General features: G+C 41.7%; 1 protein-coding gene across 2 annotated transcripts in view; it reads left to right on the top strand.

Moving 5' to 3' along the window:
• The window catches only part of LOC135513056 (transforming growth factor beta receptor type 3-like), a 166,616-nt gene that overhangs the window by 40,440 nt on the left and 108,711 nt on the right, over positions 1–17,465 (top strand). For both annotated transcript variants that reach the window (XM_064935716.1, XM_064935715.1), the window contains one exon: positions 14,416–14,603. In XM_064935716.1, coding sequence (XP_064791788.1) covers positions 14,416–14,603 — 188 coding nt within the window. The remainder of the gene's footprint in view (positions 1–14,415; positions 14,604–17,465) is intronic.

The following is a 17,465-nucleotide window of genomic DNA, read 5'->3' as shown; positions in this document are numbered from 1 at the left end:
CCCAGTATTACTATAAGAACCCAGTAAATTCAGTAACCTAAACCGTCATCATCTCCTCTTGAGGACTTTCCCAGTATTACTATAAGAACCCAGTAAATTCAGTAACCTAAACCGTCGTTATCTACTCTTGAGGACTTTCCCAGTATTACTATAAGAACCCAGTAAATTCAGTAACCTAAACCGTCGTCATCTGCTCTTGAGGACTTTCCCAGTATTACTATAAGAACCCAGTAAATTCAGTAACCTAAACCGTCATCATCTGCTCTCTCTGAGGACTTTCCCAGTATTACTATAAGAACCCAGTAAATTCAGTAACCTAAACCGTCATCATCTGCTCTTGAGGACTTTCCCAGTATTACTATAAGAACCCAGTAAATTCAGTAACCTAAACCGTCATCATCTGCTCTCTCTGAGGACTTTCCCAGTATTACTATAAGAACCCAGTAAATTCAGTAACCTAAACCGTCGTCATCTGCTCTCTCTGAGGACTTTCCCAGTATTACTATAAGAACCCAGTAAATTCAGTAACCTAAACCGTCATCATCTGCTCTTGAGGACTTTCCCAGTATTACTATAAGAACCCAGTAAATTCAGTAACCTAAACCGTCATCATCTGCTCTCTCTGAGGACTTTCCCAGTATTATTATAAGAACCCAGTTAATTCAGTAATCTAAACCGTCATCATCTGCTCTCTCTGAGGACTTTCCCAGTATTACTATAAGAACCCAGTAAATTCAGTAACCTAAACCGTCATCATCTGCTCTTGAGGACTTTCCCAGTATTACTATAAGAACCCAGTAAATTCAGTAACCTAAACCGTCGTCATCTGCTCTTGAGGACTTTCCCAGTATTACTATAAGAACCCAGTAAATTCAGTAACTTAAACCGTCATCATCTGCTCTTGAGGACTTTCCCAGTATTACTATAAGAACCCAGTAAATTCAGTAACCTAAACCGTCATCATCTACTCTCTCTGAGGACTTTCCCAGTATTACTATAAGAACCCAGTAAATTCAGTAACCTAAACCGTCATCATCTACTCTCTCTGAGGACTTTCCCAGTATTACTATAAGAACCCAGTAAATTCAGTAACCTAAACCGTCGTCATCTACTCTCTCTGAGGACTTTCCCAGTATTACTATAAGAACCCAGTAAATTCAGTAACCTAAACCGTCGTTATCTACTCTTGAGGACTTTCCCAGTATTACTATAAGAACCCAGTAAATTCAGTAACCTAAACCGTCGTCATCTGCTCTTGAGGACTTTCCCAGTATTACTATAAGAACCCAGTAAATTCAGTAACCTAAACCGTCGTCATCTGCTCTTGAGGACTTTCCCAGTATTACTATAAGAACCCAGTAAATTCAGTAACCTAAACCGTCATCATCTGCTCTCTCTGAGGACTTTCCCAGTATTACTATAAGAACCCAGTAAATTCAGTAACCTAAACCGTCATCATCTGCTCTTGAGGACTTTCCCAGTATTACTATAAGAACCCAGTAAATTCAGTAACCTAAACCGTCATCATCTGCTCTCTCTGAGGACTTTCCCAGTATTACTATAAGAACCCAGTAAATTCAGTAACCTAAACCGTCGTCATCTGCTCTCTCTGAGGACTTTCCCAGTATTACTATAAGAACCCAGTAAATTCAGTAACCTAAACCGTCATCATCTGCTCTCTCTGAGGACTTTCCCAGTATTACTATAAGAACCCAGTAAATTCAGTAACCTAAACCGTCATCATCTGCTCTCTCTGAGGACTTTCCCAGTATTATTATAAGAACCCAGTTAATTCAGTAATCTAAACCGTCATCATCTGCTCTCTCTGAGGACTTTCCCAGTATTATTATAAGAACCCAGTAAATTCAGTAACCTAAACCGTCATCATCTAATCTCTCTGAGGACTTTCCCAGTATTACTATAAGAACCCAGTAAATTCAGTAACCTAAACCGTCATCATCTGCTCTTGAGGACTTTCCCAGTATTACTATAAGAACCCAGTAAATTCAGTAACCTAAACCGTCGTCATCTGCTCTTGAGGACTTTCCCAGTATTACTATAAGAACCCAGTAAATTCAGTAACTTAAACCGTCATCATCTGCTCTTGAGGACTTTCCCAGTATTACTATAAGAACCCAGTAAATTCAGTAACCTAAACCGTCATCATCTACTCTCTCTGAGGACTTTCCCAGTATTACTATAAGAACCCAGTAAATTCAGTAACCTAAACCGTCATCATCTACTCTCTCTGAGGACTTTCCCAGTATTACTATAAGAACCCAGTAAATTCAGTAACCTAAACCGTCGTCATCTACTCTCTCTGAGGACTTTCCCAGTATTACTATAAGAACCCAGTAAATTCAGTAACCTAAACCGTCATCATCTGCTCTCTCTGAGGACTTTCCCAGTATTACTATAAGAACCCAGTAAATTCAGTAACCTAAACCGTCGTCATCTACTCTCTCTGAGGCCTTTCCCAGTATTACTATAAGAACCCAGTAAATTCAGTAACCTAAACCGTCGTCATCTGCTCTCTCTGAGGACTTTCCCAGTATTACTATAAGAACCCAGTAAATTCAGTAACCTAAACCGTCGTCATCTGCTCTCTCTGAGGACTTTCCCAGTATTACTATAAGAACCCAGTAAATTCAGTAACCTAAACCGTCGTCATCTGCTCTCTCTGAGGACTTTCCCAGTATTACTATAAGAACCCAGTAAATTCAGTAACCTAAACCGTCGTCATCTACTCTTGAGGACTTTCCCAGTATTACTATAAGAACCCAGTAAATTCAGTAACCTAAACCGTCATCATCTCCTCTTGAGGACTTTCCCAGTATTACTATAAGAACCCAGTAAATTCAGTAACCTAAACCGTCATCATCTGCTCTCTCTGAGGACTTTCCCAGTATTACTATAAGAACCCAGTAAATTCAGTAACCTAAACCGTCATCATCTGCTCTCTCTGAAGACTTTCCCAGTATTACTATAAGAACCCAGTAAATTCAGTAACCTAAACCGTCGTCATCTACTCTCTCTGAGGACTTTCCCAGTATTACTATAAGAACCCAGTAAATTCAGTAACCTAAACCGTCATCATCTGCTCTTGAGGACTTTCCCAGTATTACTATAAGAACCCAGTAAATTCAGTAACCTAAACCGTCATCATCTGCTCTTGAGGACTTTCCCAGTATTACTATAAGAACCCAGTAAATTCAGTAACTTAAACCGTCATCATCTGCTCTTGAGGACTTTCCCAGTATTACTATAAGAACCCAGTAAATTCAGTAACCTAAACCGTCATCATCTGCTCTTGAGGACTTTCCCAGTATTACTATAAGAACCCAGTAAATTCAGTAACCTAAACCGTCATCATCTACTCTCTCTGAGGACTTTCCCAGTATTACTCTAAGAACCCAGTAAATTCAGTAACCTAAACCGTCGTCATCTGCTCTCTCTGAGGACTTTCCCAGTATTACTATAAGAACCCAGTAAATTCAGTAACCTAAACCGTCGTCATCTACTCTCTCTGAGGACTTTCCCAGTATTACTATAAGAACCCAGTAAATTCAGTAACCTAAACCGTCGTCATCTACTCTTGAGGACTTTCCCAGTATTACTATAAGAACCTAGTAAATTCAGTAACCTAAACCGTCGTCATCTGCTCTCTCTGAGGACTTTCCCAGTATTACTATAAGAATCCAGTAAATTCAGTAACCTAAACCGTCGTCATCTGCTCTTGAGGACTTTCCCAGTATTACTATAAGAACCCAGTAAATTCGGTAACCTAAACCGTCATCATCTACTCTTGAGGACTTTCCCAGTATTACTCTAAGAACCCAGTAAATTCAGTAACCTAAACCGTCATCATCTCCTCTTGAGGACTTTCCCAGTATTACTATAAGAACCCAGTAAATTCAGTAACCTAAACCGTCGTCATCTACTCTCTCTGAGGCCTTTCCCAGTATTACGATAAGAACCCAGTAAATTCAGTAACCTAAACCGTCATCATCTGCTCTTGAGGACTTTCCCAGTATTACTATAAGAACCCAGTAAATTCAGTAACCTAAACCGTCGTCATCTGCTCTCTCTGAGGACTTTCCCAGTATTACTATAAGAACCCAGTAAATTCAGTAACCTAAACCGTCATCATCTGCTCTTGAGGACTTTCCCAGTATTACTATAAGAACCCAGTAAATTCAGTAACCTAAACCGTCGTCATCTCCTCTTGAGGACTTTCCCAGTATTACTATAAGAACCCAGTAAATTCAGTAACCTAAACCGTCATCATCTGCTCTTGAGGACTTTCCCAGTATTACTATAAGAACCCAGTAAATTCAGTAACCTAAACCGTCGTCATCTGCTCTCTCTGAGGACTTTCCCAGTATTACTATAAGAACCCAGTAAATTCAGTAACCTAAACCGTCATCATCTGCTCTTGAGGACTTTCCCAGTATTACTATAAGAACCCAGTAAATTCAGTAACCTAAACCGTCGTCATCTGCTCTCTCTGAGGACTTTCCCAGTATTACTATAAGAACCCAGTAAATTCAGTAACCTAAACCGTCGTTATCTACTCTTGAGGACTTTCCCAGTATTACTCTAAGAACCCAGTAAATTCAGTAACCTAAACCGTCATCATCTGCTCTTGAGGACTTTCCCAGTATTACTATAAGAACCCAGTAAATTCAGTAACCTAAACCGTCGTCATCTGCTCTCTCTGAGGACTTTCCCAGTATTACTATAAGAACCCAGTAAATTCAGTAACCTAAACCGTCGTTATCTACTCTTGAGGACTTTCCCAGTATTACTCTAAGAACCCAGTAAATTCAGTAACCTAAACCGTCATCATCTCCTCTTGAGGACTTTCCCAGTATTACTATAAGAACCCAGTAAATTCAGTAACCTAAACCGTCGTCATCTACTCTCTCTGAGGCCTTTCCCAGTATTACTATAAGAACCCAGTAAATTCAGTAACCTAAACCGTCATCATCTGCTCTTGAGGACTTTCCCAGTATTACTATAAGAACCCAGTAAATTCAGTAACCTAAACCGTCGTCATCTGCTCTCTCTGAGGACTTTCCCAGTATTACTATAAGAACCCAGTAAATTCAGTAACCTAAACCGTCATCATCTGCTCTTGAGGACTTTCCCAGTATTACTATAAGAACCCAGTAAATTCAGTAACCTAAACCGTCGTCATCTCCTCTCTCTGAGGACTTTCCCAGTATTACTATAAGAACCCAGTAAATTCAGTAACCTAAACCGTCATCATCTGCTCTTGAGGACTTTCCCAGTATTACTATAAGAACCCAGTAAATTCAGTAACCTAAACCGTCGTCATCTGCTCTCTCTGAGGACTTTCCCAGTATTACTATAAGAACCCAGTAAATTCAGTAACCTAAACCGTCGTCATCTCCTCTCTCTGAGGACTTTCCCAGTATTACTATAAGAACCCAGTAAATTCAGTAACCTAAACCGTCATCATCTGCTCTTGAGGACTTTCCCAGTATTACTCTAAGAACCCAGTAAATTCAGTAACCTAAACCGTCGTCATCTGCTCTTGAGGACTTTCCCAGTATTACTATAAGAACCCAGTAAATTCAGTAACCTAAACCGTCGTCATCTACTCTTGAGGACTTTCCCAGTATTACTATAAGAACCCAGTAAATTCAGTAACCTAAACCGTCGTCATCTCCTCTTGAGGACTTTCCCAGTATTACTATAAGAACCCAGTAAATTCAGTAACCTAAACCGTCGTCATCTACTCTTGAGGACTTTCCCAGTATTACTATAAGAACCCAGTAAATTCAGTAACCTAAACCGTCGTCATCTCCTCTTGAGGACTTTCCCAGTATTACTATAAGAACCCAGTAAATTCAGTAACCTAAACCGTCATCATCTACTCTCTCTGAGGACTTTCCCAGTATTACTATAAGAACCCAGTAAATTCAGTAACCTAAACCGTCATCATCTACTCTTGAGGACTTTCCCAGTATTACTATAAGAACCCAGTAAATTCAGTAACCTAAACCATCGTCATCTACTCTTGAGGACTTTCCCAGTATTACTATAAGAACCCAGTAAATTCAGTAACCTAAACCGTCGTCATCTACTCTCTCTGCGGACTTTCCCAGTATTACTATAAGAACCCAGTAAATTCAGTAACCTAAACCGTCATCATCTCCTCTTGAGGACTTTCCCAGTATTACTATAAGAACCCAGTAAATTCAGTAACCTAAACCGTCATCATCTACTCTTGAGGACTTTCCCAGTATTACTATAAGAACCCAGTAAATTCAGTAACCTAAACCGTCGTCATCTACTCTCTCTGAGGACTTTCCCAGTATTACTATAAGAACCCAGTAAATTCAGTAACCTAAACCGTCGTCATCTGCTCTTGAGGACTTTCCCAGTATTACTATAAGAACCCAGTAAATTCAGTAACCTAAACCGTCATCATCTAATCTCTCTGAGGACTTTCCCAGTATTACTATAAGAACCCAGTAAATTCAGTAACCTAAACCGTCATCATCTACTCTCTCTGAGGACTTTCCCAGTATTACTATAAGAACCCAGTAAATTCAGTAACCTAAACCGTCATCATCTACTCTCTCTGAGGACTTTCCCAGTATTACTATAAGAACCCAGTAAATTCAGTAACCTAAACTTAATCTACTCTCTCTGAGGCCTTTCGCAGTAGTCCCACTATATAACCCAGTCAGAGTATTCATTCAGCCTGCTTCCAAATGGCACCCTATCCCCTTTATAGTGCACTGCTTTTGACCAGGGCCCACAGAGCCCCTTGACTCACTCTGACAGCCCTCCCCTGGTATCTACATGATATACTGTAGGAGAGAGAGAGGGCAGTGTGTGTGTCAGTGTGTGTGTCAAAGGCACAGCGGGCTATCAGCTCTTTTTCATTTTCTCTGGCATCTAATTTGGCCGCGGAGCATGTGTGTGTGCGGCTTATTCGTCTTCCTCCACTCAAAGGACTTAATTGAAACTATGGCTCATGCTGAAACTTATTACAGAGGCCTTTTCAAGACTGACTGCCCCATGACGCCAAGTGGCCTTGAGTAACATTTGTGTTTTAGCAAATGGTTTCAAGAATGGTTTATTACAGTTACCCATCATACATAGTTGAACTTTCCAGAAGATAAGATGACTATATCATATCGTCACTGTCTGATGAAAACCTCTTATCTCCAAAAACAGAGACTTTTCTGAAAAATGACCATATGTCCCCATTAACAAACACACAGTTATAAAACTTCAGAAGTTATTTTGAATACATTTTCTTGGTCCTAGAGGGTAGTTACTGCTTTTAATAAATAAATAAAAATTGACATTTGTAAAAATTGACAAACAAACAAACAAAAAAATATATATATCCAAATTTGATAGGAAAGATAGAATACCATTATGAATACAGGTTAACAGGATATATATATTTTAACAAGTAGGTTAATAGCTCATAGCTGTAAAAGTTGTGGCCTGGTGTGTCTGTGCTCTCTTCAAACAGGTGCATGTGGGAGTGAAAGACAAAGACCTAGCATTTCCAGTCAGAAAGTTGAGGTAGCAGCAGAAACCGGTGGCAAAGACACCTTGTACAGTATGTTGACCATCATTGGCAATACATCCTTTCTAGAACTGAGATGTTATCCGTCTGTTACCTTGATTACACGTTTATCAAATCATTATTTCCTGGCATGCTAGCCTGGGGGAACATTCTAGATTAGTCAGTTTTATAGAAACCTATCTGATGTCAAACTGGTGAGGTACACAGAAACTGTCCTCTGTGGTTTTTGAGTATTTATTTATATGATAGTTTTGTGTTTTTGTTGTCGTTTATTATGATTTTTACTTGGTTCTCCTGGCTGTAACTAGGTCTGGGTGGTGAGGATAGTAGGATATTGATGTTGAGTCTGTGGGTCCAGAACATGCAGGACCAGACCAGGCTGTCTGTACTCACACAGGTGTGCTCTATCCCATGCGCTGCACTCTTTCAGGGTTCTGTCTGTCTCATCTTTGTCAGGATCCAGACTGAAACAGGAAGAGACACTCCTGGGGGAACCAGTCTCACCTGATGTGGAGGTTTGCCTGACGAGAGCAGTTTGTCCCCCAGGCCCCAGAATAAAGGGTGCTTGGACATTGATGGATATAATCATACCCTAGACATGAAATAAAATCAGAATTTTCTTCAATTGCTGTTATAGTTCTCATGTTTAAACATAATCTGATCAACTAACATTGGCTTCACGCTGAGATTCATTGGTCCTTGACCTTATTTTCCACCAGAAGTCGTTTAACATGACCTTATTCTCCCAACCAAAATCCAAGATAAATATTTTTCTGTTAAGGTAGACATCACAGATGGAATATCACTTGTTACTATCAGATATGACTGAATCTGCTGGGTTTAGGTCTTGGAGGTATCTGCTCTGCAGTGTGTATAGTCTGTCTAGTAAAGTGTCTGGTGGGCTCTCTAGGCTGGGTTAATTTTTCATGCAGAGCGAACAACAGCTTCTCTCATTCCTCTCCTGTGGGCGTTAGTCCGGCTTGGCCTGGCCAGAGGGCCTAGCAGCTGCTGGACAGGACCTATCTGTACTCCCTCTGCTGTGGAGAGAAGAAAAACAGAGAGGAGAGAGGGGGGGGGGGGGAGAGGAAGAGAGAGAGAGAGAGGTATGGACAGGGGGAGAGGTGACAGAAGAGACAAAGCTGTTCAAGTCTTTTTCTTCTACTCTCCCCCCTCTCCATGGAGGCTGCAGACTGATGACCATACCAGATGTGCAGATTACAGTTGGTTTCAGCTACACAGAAAAATATCAATAATACCAGATATTATGGCTGTGATAGAGGATTGTTGTATAAGTACAGTGCCTTCAGAAAGTATTCATACCCCTTGACTTGACTTGTGTTACAGCCTGAATTCAAAATGTGTTATATATATATTTTCTCACCCATCTACACACAATACCCCATAATGGCAAAGTGAAAACATGTTTTTAGACATTATAGCAAATGTATTGAAAATGAAATACAGAAATATATCATTTACATATGTATTCACACCTCTGAGTCATTTCATGTTAGAATCACCTTTGGCAGTGATTACAGCTGTAAGTCTTTCTGGGTAAGTCTCTAAGAGCTATGCATACATGCATTGTACAATAATTGGACAATATTCTTTAAAAACGTCTTCAAGCTCTGTCAAGCTGGTTGTTGATCATTGCTAGACAGCCATGTTCAAGGTCTTGCCGATTCAAGACGATTTAAGTAAAAACTGTCAATAGGCCACTTAGGAACATTCAATGTCGTCTTGGTAAGCAACTCCAGTGTATATTTTGTCTTGTGTTTTGAGGTTATTGTCCTGCTGAAAGGGGAATGTGTCTCTGAACCAGGTTTTCCTCTAGGATTGTGCTAAGCTTTTAGCATAAAGTTCATTTCTTTGCCACATTTTTTGCACTTTTACTTTAGTGCCTTATTGCAAAAAAGATGCATGTTTTGGATTTTTTTAAAATGTGTACAGACTTCATTCTTTTCACTGTGTCTTTTAGGCTAGGTTTGTGGAGTAACTACAATGTTGTCGATCCATCCTCAGTTTTCTCCTATCACAGCCATTTTAAACTCTGTTGCTGTTTAATCTCTGAGCAGTTTCCTTCTTCTCTGGCAACAGAGTTAGGAAGGATGCCTGTATCCTTGTAGTGACTTGTTGCATTGTATACATCTATTAAGTTCCTTTGTGTAAATGTATAAACTAAGTTCCTTATTGTAAATGTCCAATAGACATTGTTGTTGTAATAATGTTGTAAATATGGCAGGACCATAAATTAATAAATAATACACAAATGATCAGAGTTTTTGTCTGAGTTTAGTTTGGGGGAAAGTATGGCCCTATTGTTGCTCAATCCCATCTCGGTCAAAACCATTTTGTCCTGATATGATTTTGAACTAGATACTGATGATTCCATGATTCTTTGCGATGGAAACACTGTCTTTGTTTATTACCCACAGCTCCATTTGTGTTTCAGGGTCATAAAACAAATGTTTGGTTTCCTTCCATTATTGTCGAAATCTTCTGTATTATTTTTTTCCCAGGAAGTTAAAGAAAGAAAGAATATCAATGCCTGACAAGTGCCATCATTTCTTAGCTGTCTTCCTAAAAGGACTAATTATTTGTCTGTCTGGCCGGTGGGGTGGTTGTTATTTAACAATGTGTGGTGTGGGGGGGAAAAGTGAGTTTGAGTGCTCTGAGATTAGGACTGAAGGGTGAGGCGTGATGACTGGAGAGAGAGGGACCGTCGTGTACTCCTTGGGGAGGAAAGGGGGGTTGGAACTCCGAAGCACCACAACAAGGTTTTGCCATTAAGGTTTTGCAGTTTCTTTTTCCTTGACTCCAGCCATCCGTCACTGTGTTTTTGAATATATGTTCCTATCAATCACATCAAAGTAGATCTCCTATGAGTTGTATGGGGAATGGATTCACTAGCACCAGGAGACAGCAGCCGTAGGAATAGAGAATAGGTTAAAGACATCTGTCAGAGGCTCTCAGGGTCTCTCTCAGGAGAGACAAGAGAGACAATAGTAAAGCATTTCTGTCCTCGCAACACACAGATCGGAAGGTATGTCTCAGGCTTTGTGCGGATCACACTACAGTGTGTGTGTGTGTGTGTGTGTGTGTGTGTACAGTACTGCAAAACAATAACAGTCTGTTCTCAGAGAGAAACCTTCCTCTAGCAAATCAAATCAAAATCAAATCAAATGTATTTATTTATATAGCCCTTCGTACATCAGCTGATATCTCAAAGTGCTGTACAGAAACCCAGCCTAAAACCCCAAACAGCAAGCAATGCAGGTGTTGAAGCACGTTGGCTAGGAAAAACTCCCTAGAAAGGCCAAAACCTAGGAAGAAACCTAGAGAGGAACCAGGCTATGAGGGGTGGCCAGTCCTTTTCTGGCTGTGCCGGGTGGAGATTATAACAGAACATGGCCAAGATGTTCAAATGTTCATGAATGACCAGCACGGTCAAATAATAGGTCTGGGACAGGTAGCACGTCCGGTGAACAGATCAGGATTCCATAGCCGCAGGCAGAACAGTTGAAACTGGAGCAGCAGCACAGCCAGGTGGACTGGGGACAGCAAGGAGTCATCAAGCCAGGTAGTTCTGAGGCATGGTTGTCAGGATTTGGCCAGGGTTGTTCCGGGTTTTGGTCACTAGATGCCCCCATTGTGCTTTTTGACCTTATGTTTTTTCCCTTGTTCCCCATTATTATTTGCACCTGTGCCTCGTTTCCCCTGATTGTATTTAAACCCTTAGTTTCCCTCAGTTCTGTGCTCTGTGTTTGTATGTTAGCACCCAGCCCTAGTGTTCTGTGTATTCTTGGCGATTCCGGTGGATGCTCTTGTGGAATTTTGTTTTTGAATATCTCTTGAGGCTTTTTGTGCTATTCCTACCACCTTTTGGCTTTGCCATTTTTTTTTGTATTGAAGGACTTCTCCTTTTTACTTTATTAAATACACCGTCTTAAGTACTGCTGTGTCTGCCTCATCTTCTGGGTTCTGCTGACTATTTGTGGCTCAGTTGGTTAAGTTACTGTTTCTCACTCCGGAGACCCAGGTTCGCAACCGGGTTCCTGACAATGGTCCTAGGGCTCAGGTCCTCCGAAAGAAAGAGAGAATTAGAGAGAGCATACTTAAATTCACACAGGACACTGGATAAGACAGGAGAAGTACTCCAGATATAACAAACTGACCCTAGCCCCTCGACACATAAACTACTGTAGCATAAATACTGGAGGCTGAGACAGGAGGGGTCAGGAGACACTGTGGCCCAATCCGATGATACCCACTGTTGAGGTACAGTATTACAGTGTTGAGGTACAGTATTTTTGTCAGAGATGGGGGAGTTTTAAGTTGTTATCTCCCGTCTTTCATTTTCTCTTTTAATTATTTCCAAATGTTTCCCCCTGATCGCTATCGGCAACTATAGCGTGTTTATCATGCAGTGTTTGAAACGTGAGCGGGGCCTGCGCTGGCTGGTTGGCCCAAGAAATGTCTGTGAGGCTGTTGGGCAGAGTAGAGAGTAGGGACTGACCTGCAAGAGGAAAGTCTGGCCGCACAGCTTGTCCACTGAGACACAGTTTCTCTAATGGAAAAGGCCTGTTCAACGCCTTTCACAAAACATCAGGGCTGTGTGTGTGTGTGTGTGTGTTTAAGTGTGTGTTTTAAGTGTGTAAAATTACTCATGTTAAAGTAAAAGAATGTTTACGCTGTAGATACATGTCAGATAGTGGCAGTTTAAGCTTGTAGCCCACCTGAAATCTTGTGGCAAGTGGCATGTGTTGCTTGTGCACATGGATAAGCCTATGTCCTGATGTAATAGCGGTCCACAGAGCAATGTGATTAGCTGGGTGATGTGCTGATGAGTTTACTACTGTGACCATGATGACGTGCTGATGAATTTACCATTGTGACCATGATGATGTGCTGATGAGATTACCATTGTGACCATGATGATGTGCTGATGAGTTTACCATTGTGACCATGATGATGTGCTGATGAGTTTACCATTGTGACCATGATGATGTGCTGATGAGTTTACCATTGTGACCATGATGATGTGCTGATGAGTTTACCATTGTGACCATGATGTGCTGATGAGTTTACCATTGTGACCATGATGATGTGCTGATGAGTTTACCATTGTGACCATGATGTGCTGATGAGTTTACAAGCATGGTATGATCTGAGTTTAAATCCAAGCTCTCCAGACGCTCACTGCAGCCTGCTCTGTAAGTGAGGGACAAATGTGCTTTTCCAGGCCAGCAGACCAAACCCAGAAACCCAGCCGGCCCCCCAGCCCCCTACCAGGCCTCCCAGACAGACTGGGTCTTCGTGTCCTCTCCTGGGTTGCGTTTCAAATAGCACTCTATTTCCTATATATTGCATTGCTTTCATACTACTTTTATACTGCACTATATAGGGAATATGATGCCATTCGGGACGTAACCCTGGTCTGACCACGCTGGGGCTTGGCTCTGCATGACTGACAGGTCTCACTGGTCCTACTGTTCCTCTCCATGACAGCCATGGATGGATGGATGGATGGACAGCAGTGGGAGGAAAGGGGCAGACGGCCCTATTTTTGGACCACTGCCCTCAGACTAACTATAATGTATGGCAGTCTTGAGATTTAGTTGTTGCCTATTTATTATCATTTATTATGATTGACTTTAGCTACCTAAAGCATTATCTACAGTTTTTAGTAATATACAGGACCTCACAATGTTACCTGCACCACTATTAGGCTAATCAGTGTAGAGTAAAATGAAAGATAGAAAAAGCGAGATTCTGATCCAGAGAGAGAGAAAAGGGAATCCCACAACCTCCAACATAATATGGCCTTATTAGAATAGCCCTTTAAGGAAGTTTTGTTAACAAGTGTGTGCTCGTTATGTTCAACTGCTTGATCCCTGTTATAGTCCATCCGTTCTTGTTGTACTCCAAGTCCAAGTTCACCAGTCTCTCTGTGCTGCAGGGCACCAGTGGGAGTGAAACACGTGCGCACACACACACACGCACACACACACACACACACACACACACAGGCTTCTCACAGGAACACCTCCAGGGACACATCTCCACAGCAACGTCTATAAGTGACCACAGTCATAACGGCTAATTATGGGTTGTCCAGAGACAAGAGCACTAAAGTGTGAAGTGTGGGCCACCCCCTGTAGGGATTAGGGAATTAAGGGAAGGTCAGATCTGAACATTTACGGGAAAAGAAAAAGAGGTAAAAGTAACATAAAGGGGATTATAATGGAGGTCTCTTTGGGTCATCTTGATTATACGTCTGGCACCATAACATCCTGTACAGGGTCAGCTAGACACTGCTTTGTTCAGAGGCAAGGGCAGTCTTGTGTTAGTGGCCTGTTGAGGGTCAGAAAGCGTGGTGCTGCTCTTTGTTGAGAGGCCAGTCTGCTGTGTTAGTAGGCTGTGGACTGAAGAGAATGGCCTACTTTGAGAAGTAGTGAGCTTTGTGCCCAGACAATGTGCGCAGACACTTATTTTGCTATGCGCAATTTAAATAATGATTATGTCACTCATTATAGTTGCATGCTGACACTTTATTTGCCCTCATCATTCATAACTTGTTCATCAGAGAATTGCTGATTCATACGCTATCTATTTATGGACAGTCTATAAATGATTTACATAAACTTATAACTTACTAATCAACTTATCATATAAAGTGTTCTCCAGTTTGTTGGACTGAAGCTGCAGTGTGGAACACTTCTTACTTCTGTGCTGTTGACTTTTTAAATGAAGATTCTCTGGCTTCACACTGGGGATCTTGGATTCTCGAAAAACCGTTTCATGGATTCCACTCATCTCATTCTTCTCCCCGCCAGGTCCGTTGTCTCGTAGCCCGTGTGAGCTGCTGCCAATAGGTGTAGGCCACCCGGTGCAGGCTCTGCTGAAGAGCTTCACGGCCCTGTCAGGCTGTGCCTCCCGTGGAACCACGGGTCTACCACAGGAGGTTCACATCATCAACCTGAGGGGCAGCAGCCCTGAGGGGTCAAACGGCACACATCCAGAGGTCAGTCACCTGTATATATTATAACCACCTATATATAATACAATGTATAACGATATACTGTATATAATATGATGGACCAGAGGATACACCTGACCGGAGGTCAGTCACTCACCTGGCTGAGCCAGCCCAGAACACCCACACCTCATATACTGTTTCACACCATCATGCCAAACTCAACCGCACTGTGCAGGCTCAGATATGTCCAATCCAGCATGGTACCAGCAACTATGGTGGGTGCATAACTAGGCCAGTGCAGTACAGCTCGGCATGGCTCAGTAGTGTACAAACTACTAGAGAGTATTAATTGGTGAGAGATAGAAATAGCATACCAGGAGTTTTACTATGACTTCGGCAGTGCATGGCTGGACAAACTAAGTCTCAGGCCCTGGGAAGGAACATTTTAAAGGCCCGCCTTTTGGCATCAACGACAACATTTTGCAGTTTTCAAGCCTATTTCCTCCAATTCTACACACCTCTGTTTGGGTAAAAAGCTGAGGGCCTAGAGAAATGTAACTGCTCTCAAATTCATAGACAGAGCTATATTTATTTATTTTTGATCTACCCCCTGCAGTACCTCAGCAGACCCCACTTTGAGAACACCAGCTGTAGACTGTAGAGTCTCACTCTATCCACACCTGTATATACTGTTATACAGTAACTGTAACCCACAGTTAAATATCCAACATGCTCCCAGAATACTGTTTCTACCATAACATAAACATTTGATGTCAACAAAAATGCTGTTGTCATTTTGAGTTAAGTGGCTTCAGCAGATGAGCACATTAAAAAAATGTCACCTCCTCCTAGTGATAACTCAATCAGTATAGTTCCATGTGCAGTGTGCCATCCTAAGAAAGTACATAACAGTGTGGGTTGACTTTCACCTTTCAACAGCTCCATACCAAGTTAATGGATGCTATAATTACTGGTAGGTTTCTCTGGCTGTGAGCTGGCACTTTCTGGGGAGTGCTGCATAATTTAAAAAACGTTGTCTTTGCTGAGCAGCAGGCCTGGAGAGTAATGTTATTAACAAAAGATAGTGGACCCCCACTTATCACGTTGTACTCCTCCCAAGAATAACAGCAGCTTTAACTGAGGAGGTGGTGGGCGGTTGTTGCTTAATTTAGGGGAGATTTACCATATACACACGATGTTATCAGCCATACAGATCTTAGGCTGCAGGCAACCAATCTTGAATGCTGTTCTTGACCCTGAGTCATTAAAGACAATAGGCCAGAGAACCTTACATGACCTTTCTTGTGATTTATGCATTAGAGGGCAGGGTCATTGTCATTAGAGCACACTGTTGAATGTTTTTTTTTTAAACAAACAAAAACAATCATTTTTTATAGGATAGGTGGTACCTCCCGGTTTCACTCCATTTTCTTTTTTTTGTGTGCCTATTGATTGAACACTACCCAGGCTTTGGTTATTTGTGTAAAGATGGATGGCTCTCCTGTCTATCACCACTCTGCACACAGGCCCCCTCTCCATGTGAGCAGTGTATCAGAGTATCTGTAGAGTACAATAGAGAACACTGTGTCTGTAGAGTATGTATGATGGCACTGACAGACATGGCAGCTCTATCTCTTAAGTAACTTGGCAGTATTTCATTCTTTTGTGTGTTATTTCTTACATTATTAGCCCAGAACAGTTTTTGTTTTATTCCATACAGCCGGAAATAACTTTTGGATATCAGGGTGGCAGTAACTCACCAGCATTATGACGAGGAATACGACTTTCCCGAATTGGATCCTTTGTTCGCACCCCCCAGGGCAATTGAACTTATCCTAGAGGCTGCTCCAAAACCTGCCGGCGGAGAAGAGGTATTTGGAGTGGACTTCTAGTCCGACTCAGGAGGCGGGCACACCATCCTCCGCTTCCGAGTATGTTACTCGCTAATGTTCAATCTCTGGACAATAAAGTTGATGAGTTCAGGTTGAGGATCTCCTTCTAGAGAGACATCAGGGACTGTAACATACTCTGTTTCACAGAATCATATATCATATTTCACGGATATACTGTCCCTGTCCATACGGTCATCTGGGTTCTCAGTGCATCGCGCAGACAGGAATTAAGAACTCTCCAGGAAGAAGAAGGGCGGTGGTGTATGTTTCATGATTAACCATTCATGGTGTGATTGTGATAACGTATAAAAACACAAGTCCTTTTGTTCACCCGACCTAGAATACCTCACAATCAAATGCTGACCATATTACCTCCCAAGATAATTATCTTCAGTTATATTCACAGCCATGTATATTCATCCTCAAGCCGATACCACGACAGCCCTCAAGGAACTACCCTGGACTTTATGCAAACTGGAAACCACATATCTTGAGGCTGTATTTACTGTATTTGGGGACTTTAACAAACGCAGATTTGAGGAAAACGCTACTGAAGTTCTATCAACACATTGACTGTAGTACTCATGCTGGGAAAAGACTCAACCACTGCTGTTCTCTCTTCCGGGATCACTACAAGGTCCTCCCCCACCCTCCCTTTGGCAAATCAGATCCCAACTCCATTTTGCTCCTCCCTTACTATAGACAGAAACTCAAACATGATGTACCTGTGTTAAGGTATATTCAACTCTATTCTGATCAATAGGAATTCATGCTTCAAGATTGTTTTGTTCACTCGGACTGGGATTCACTCGGCAGCATTCGCACTAAACTAAAAGCACAAACCACTGCATTTAACCATGGCAAGGTGACTGGGAATATGGTCAAAATACAAACAGTGTAGTTATTCCCTCCGTAAAGCAATCAAACAGGCAAAACGTCAGTACAGAGACAAAGTGGAGTTGCAATTCAACGGCTCAGACATGAGACATGTGGCAGGGTCTACAGACAATCGCGG

Source organism: Oncorhynchus masou, chromosome 24 (genome assembly GCF_036934945.1).
Source record: "Oncorhynchus masou masou isolate Uvic2021 chromosome 24, UVic_Omas_1.1, whole genome shotgun sequence".
Taxonomy (NCBI): Eukaryota; Metazoa; Chordata; class Actinopteri; order Salmoniformes; family Salmonidae; genus Oncorhynchus; species Oncorhynchus masou.
The sequence above is the reverse complement of the archived record's forward strand: the minus strand, read 5'-3'. Positions and strand labels throughout refer to the sequence as shown.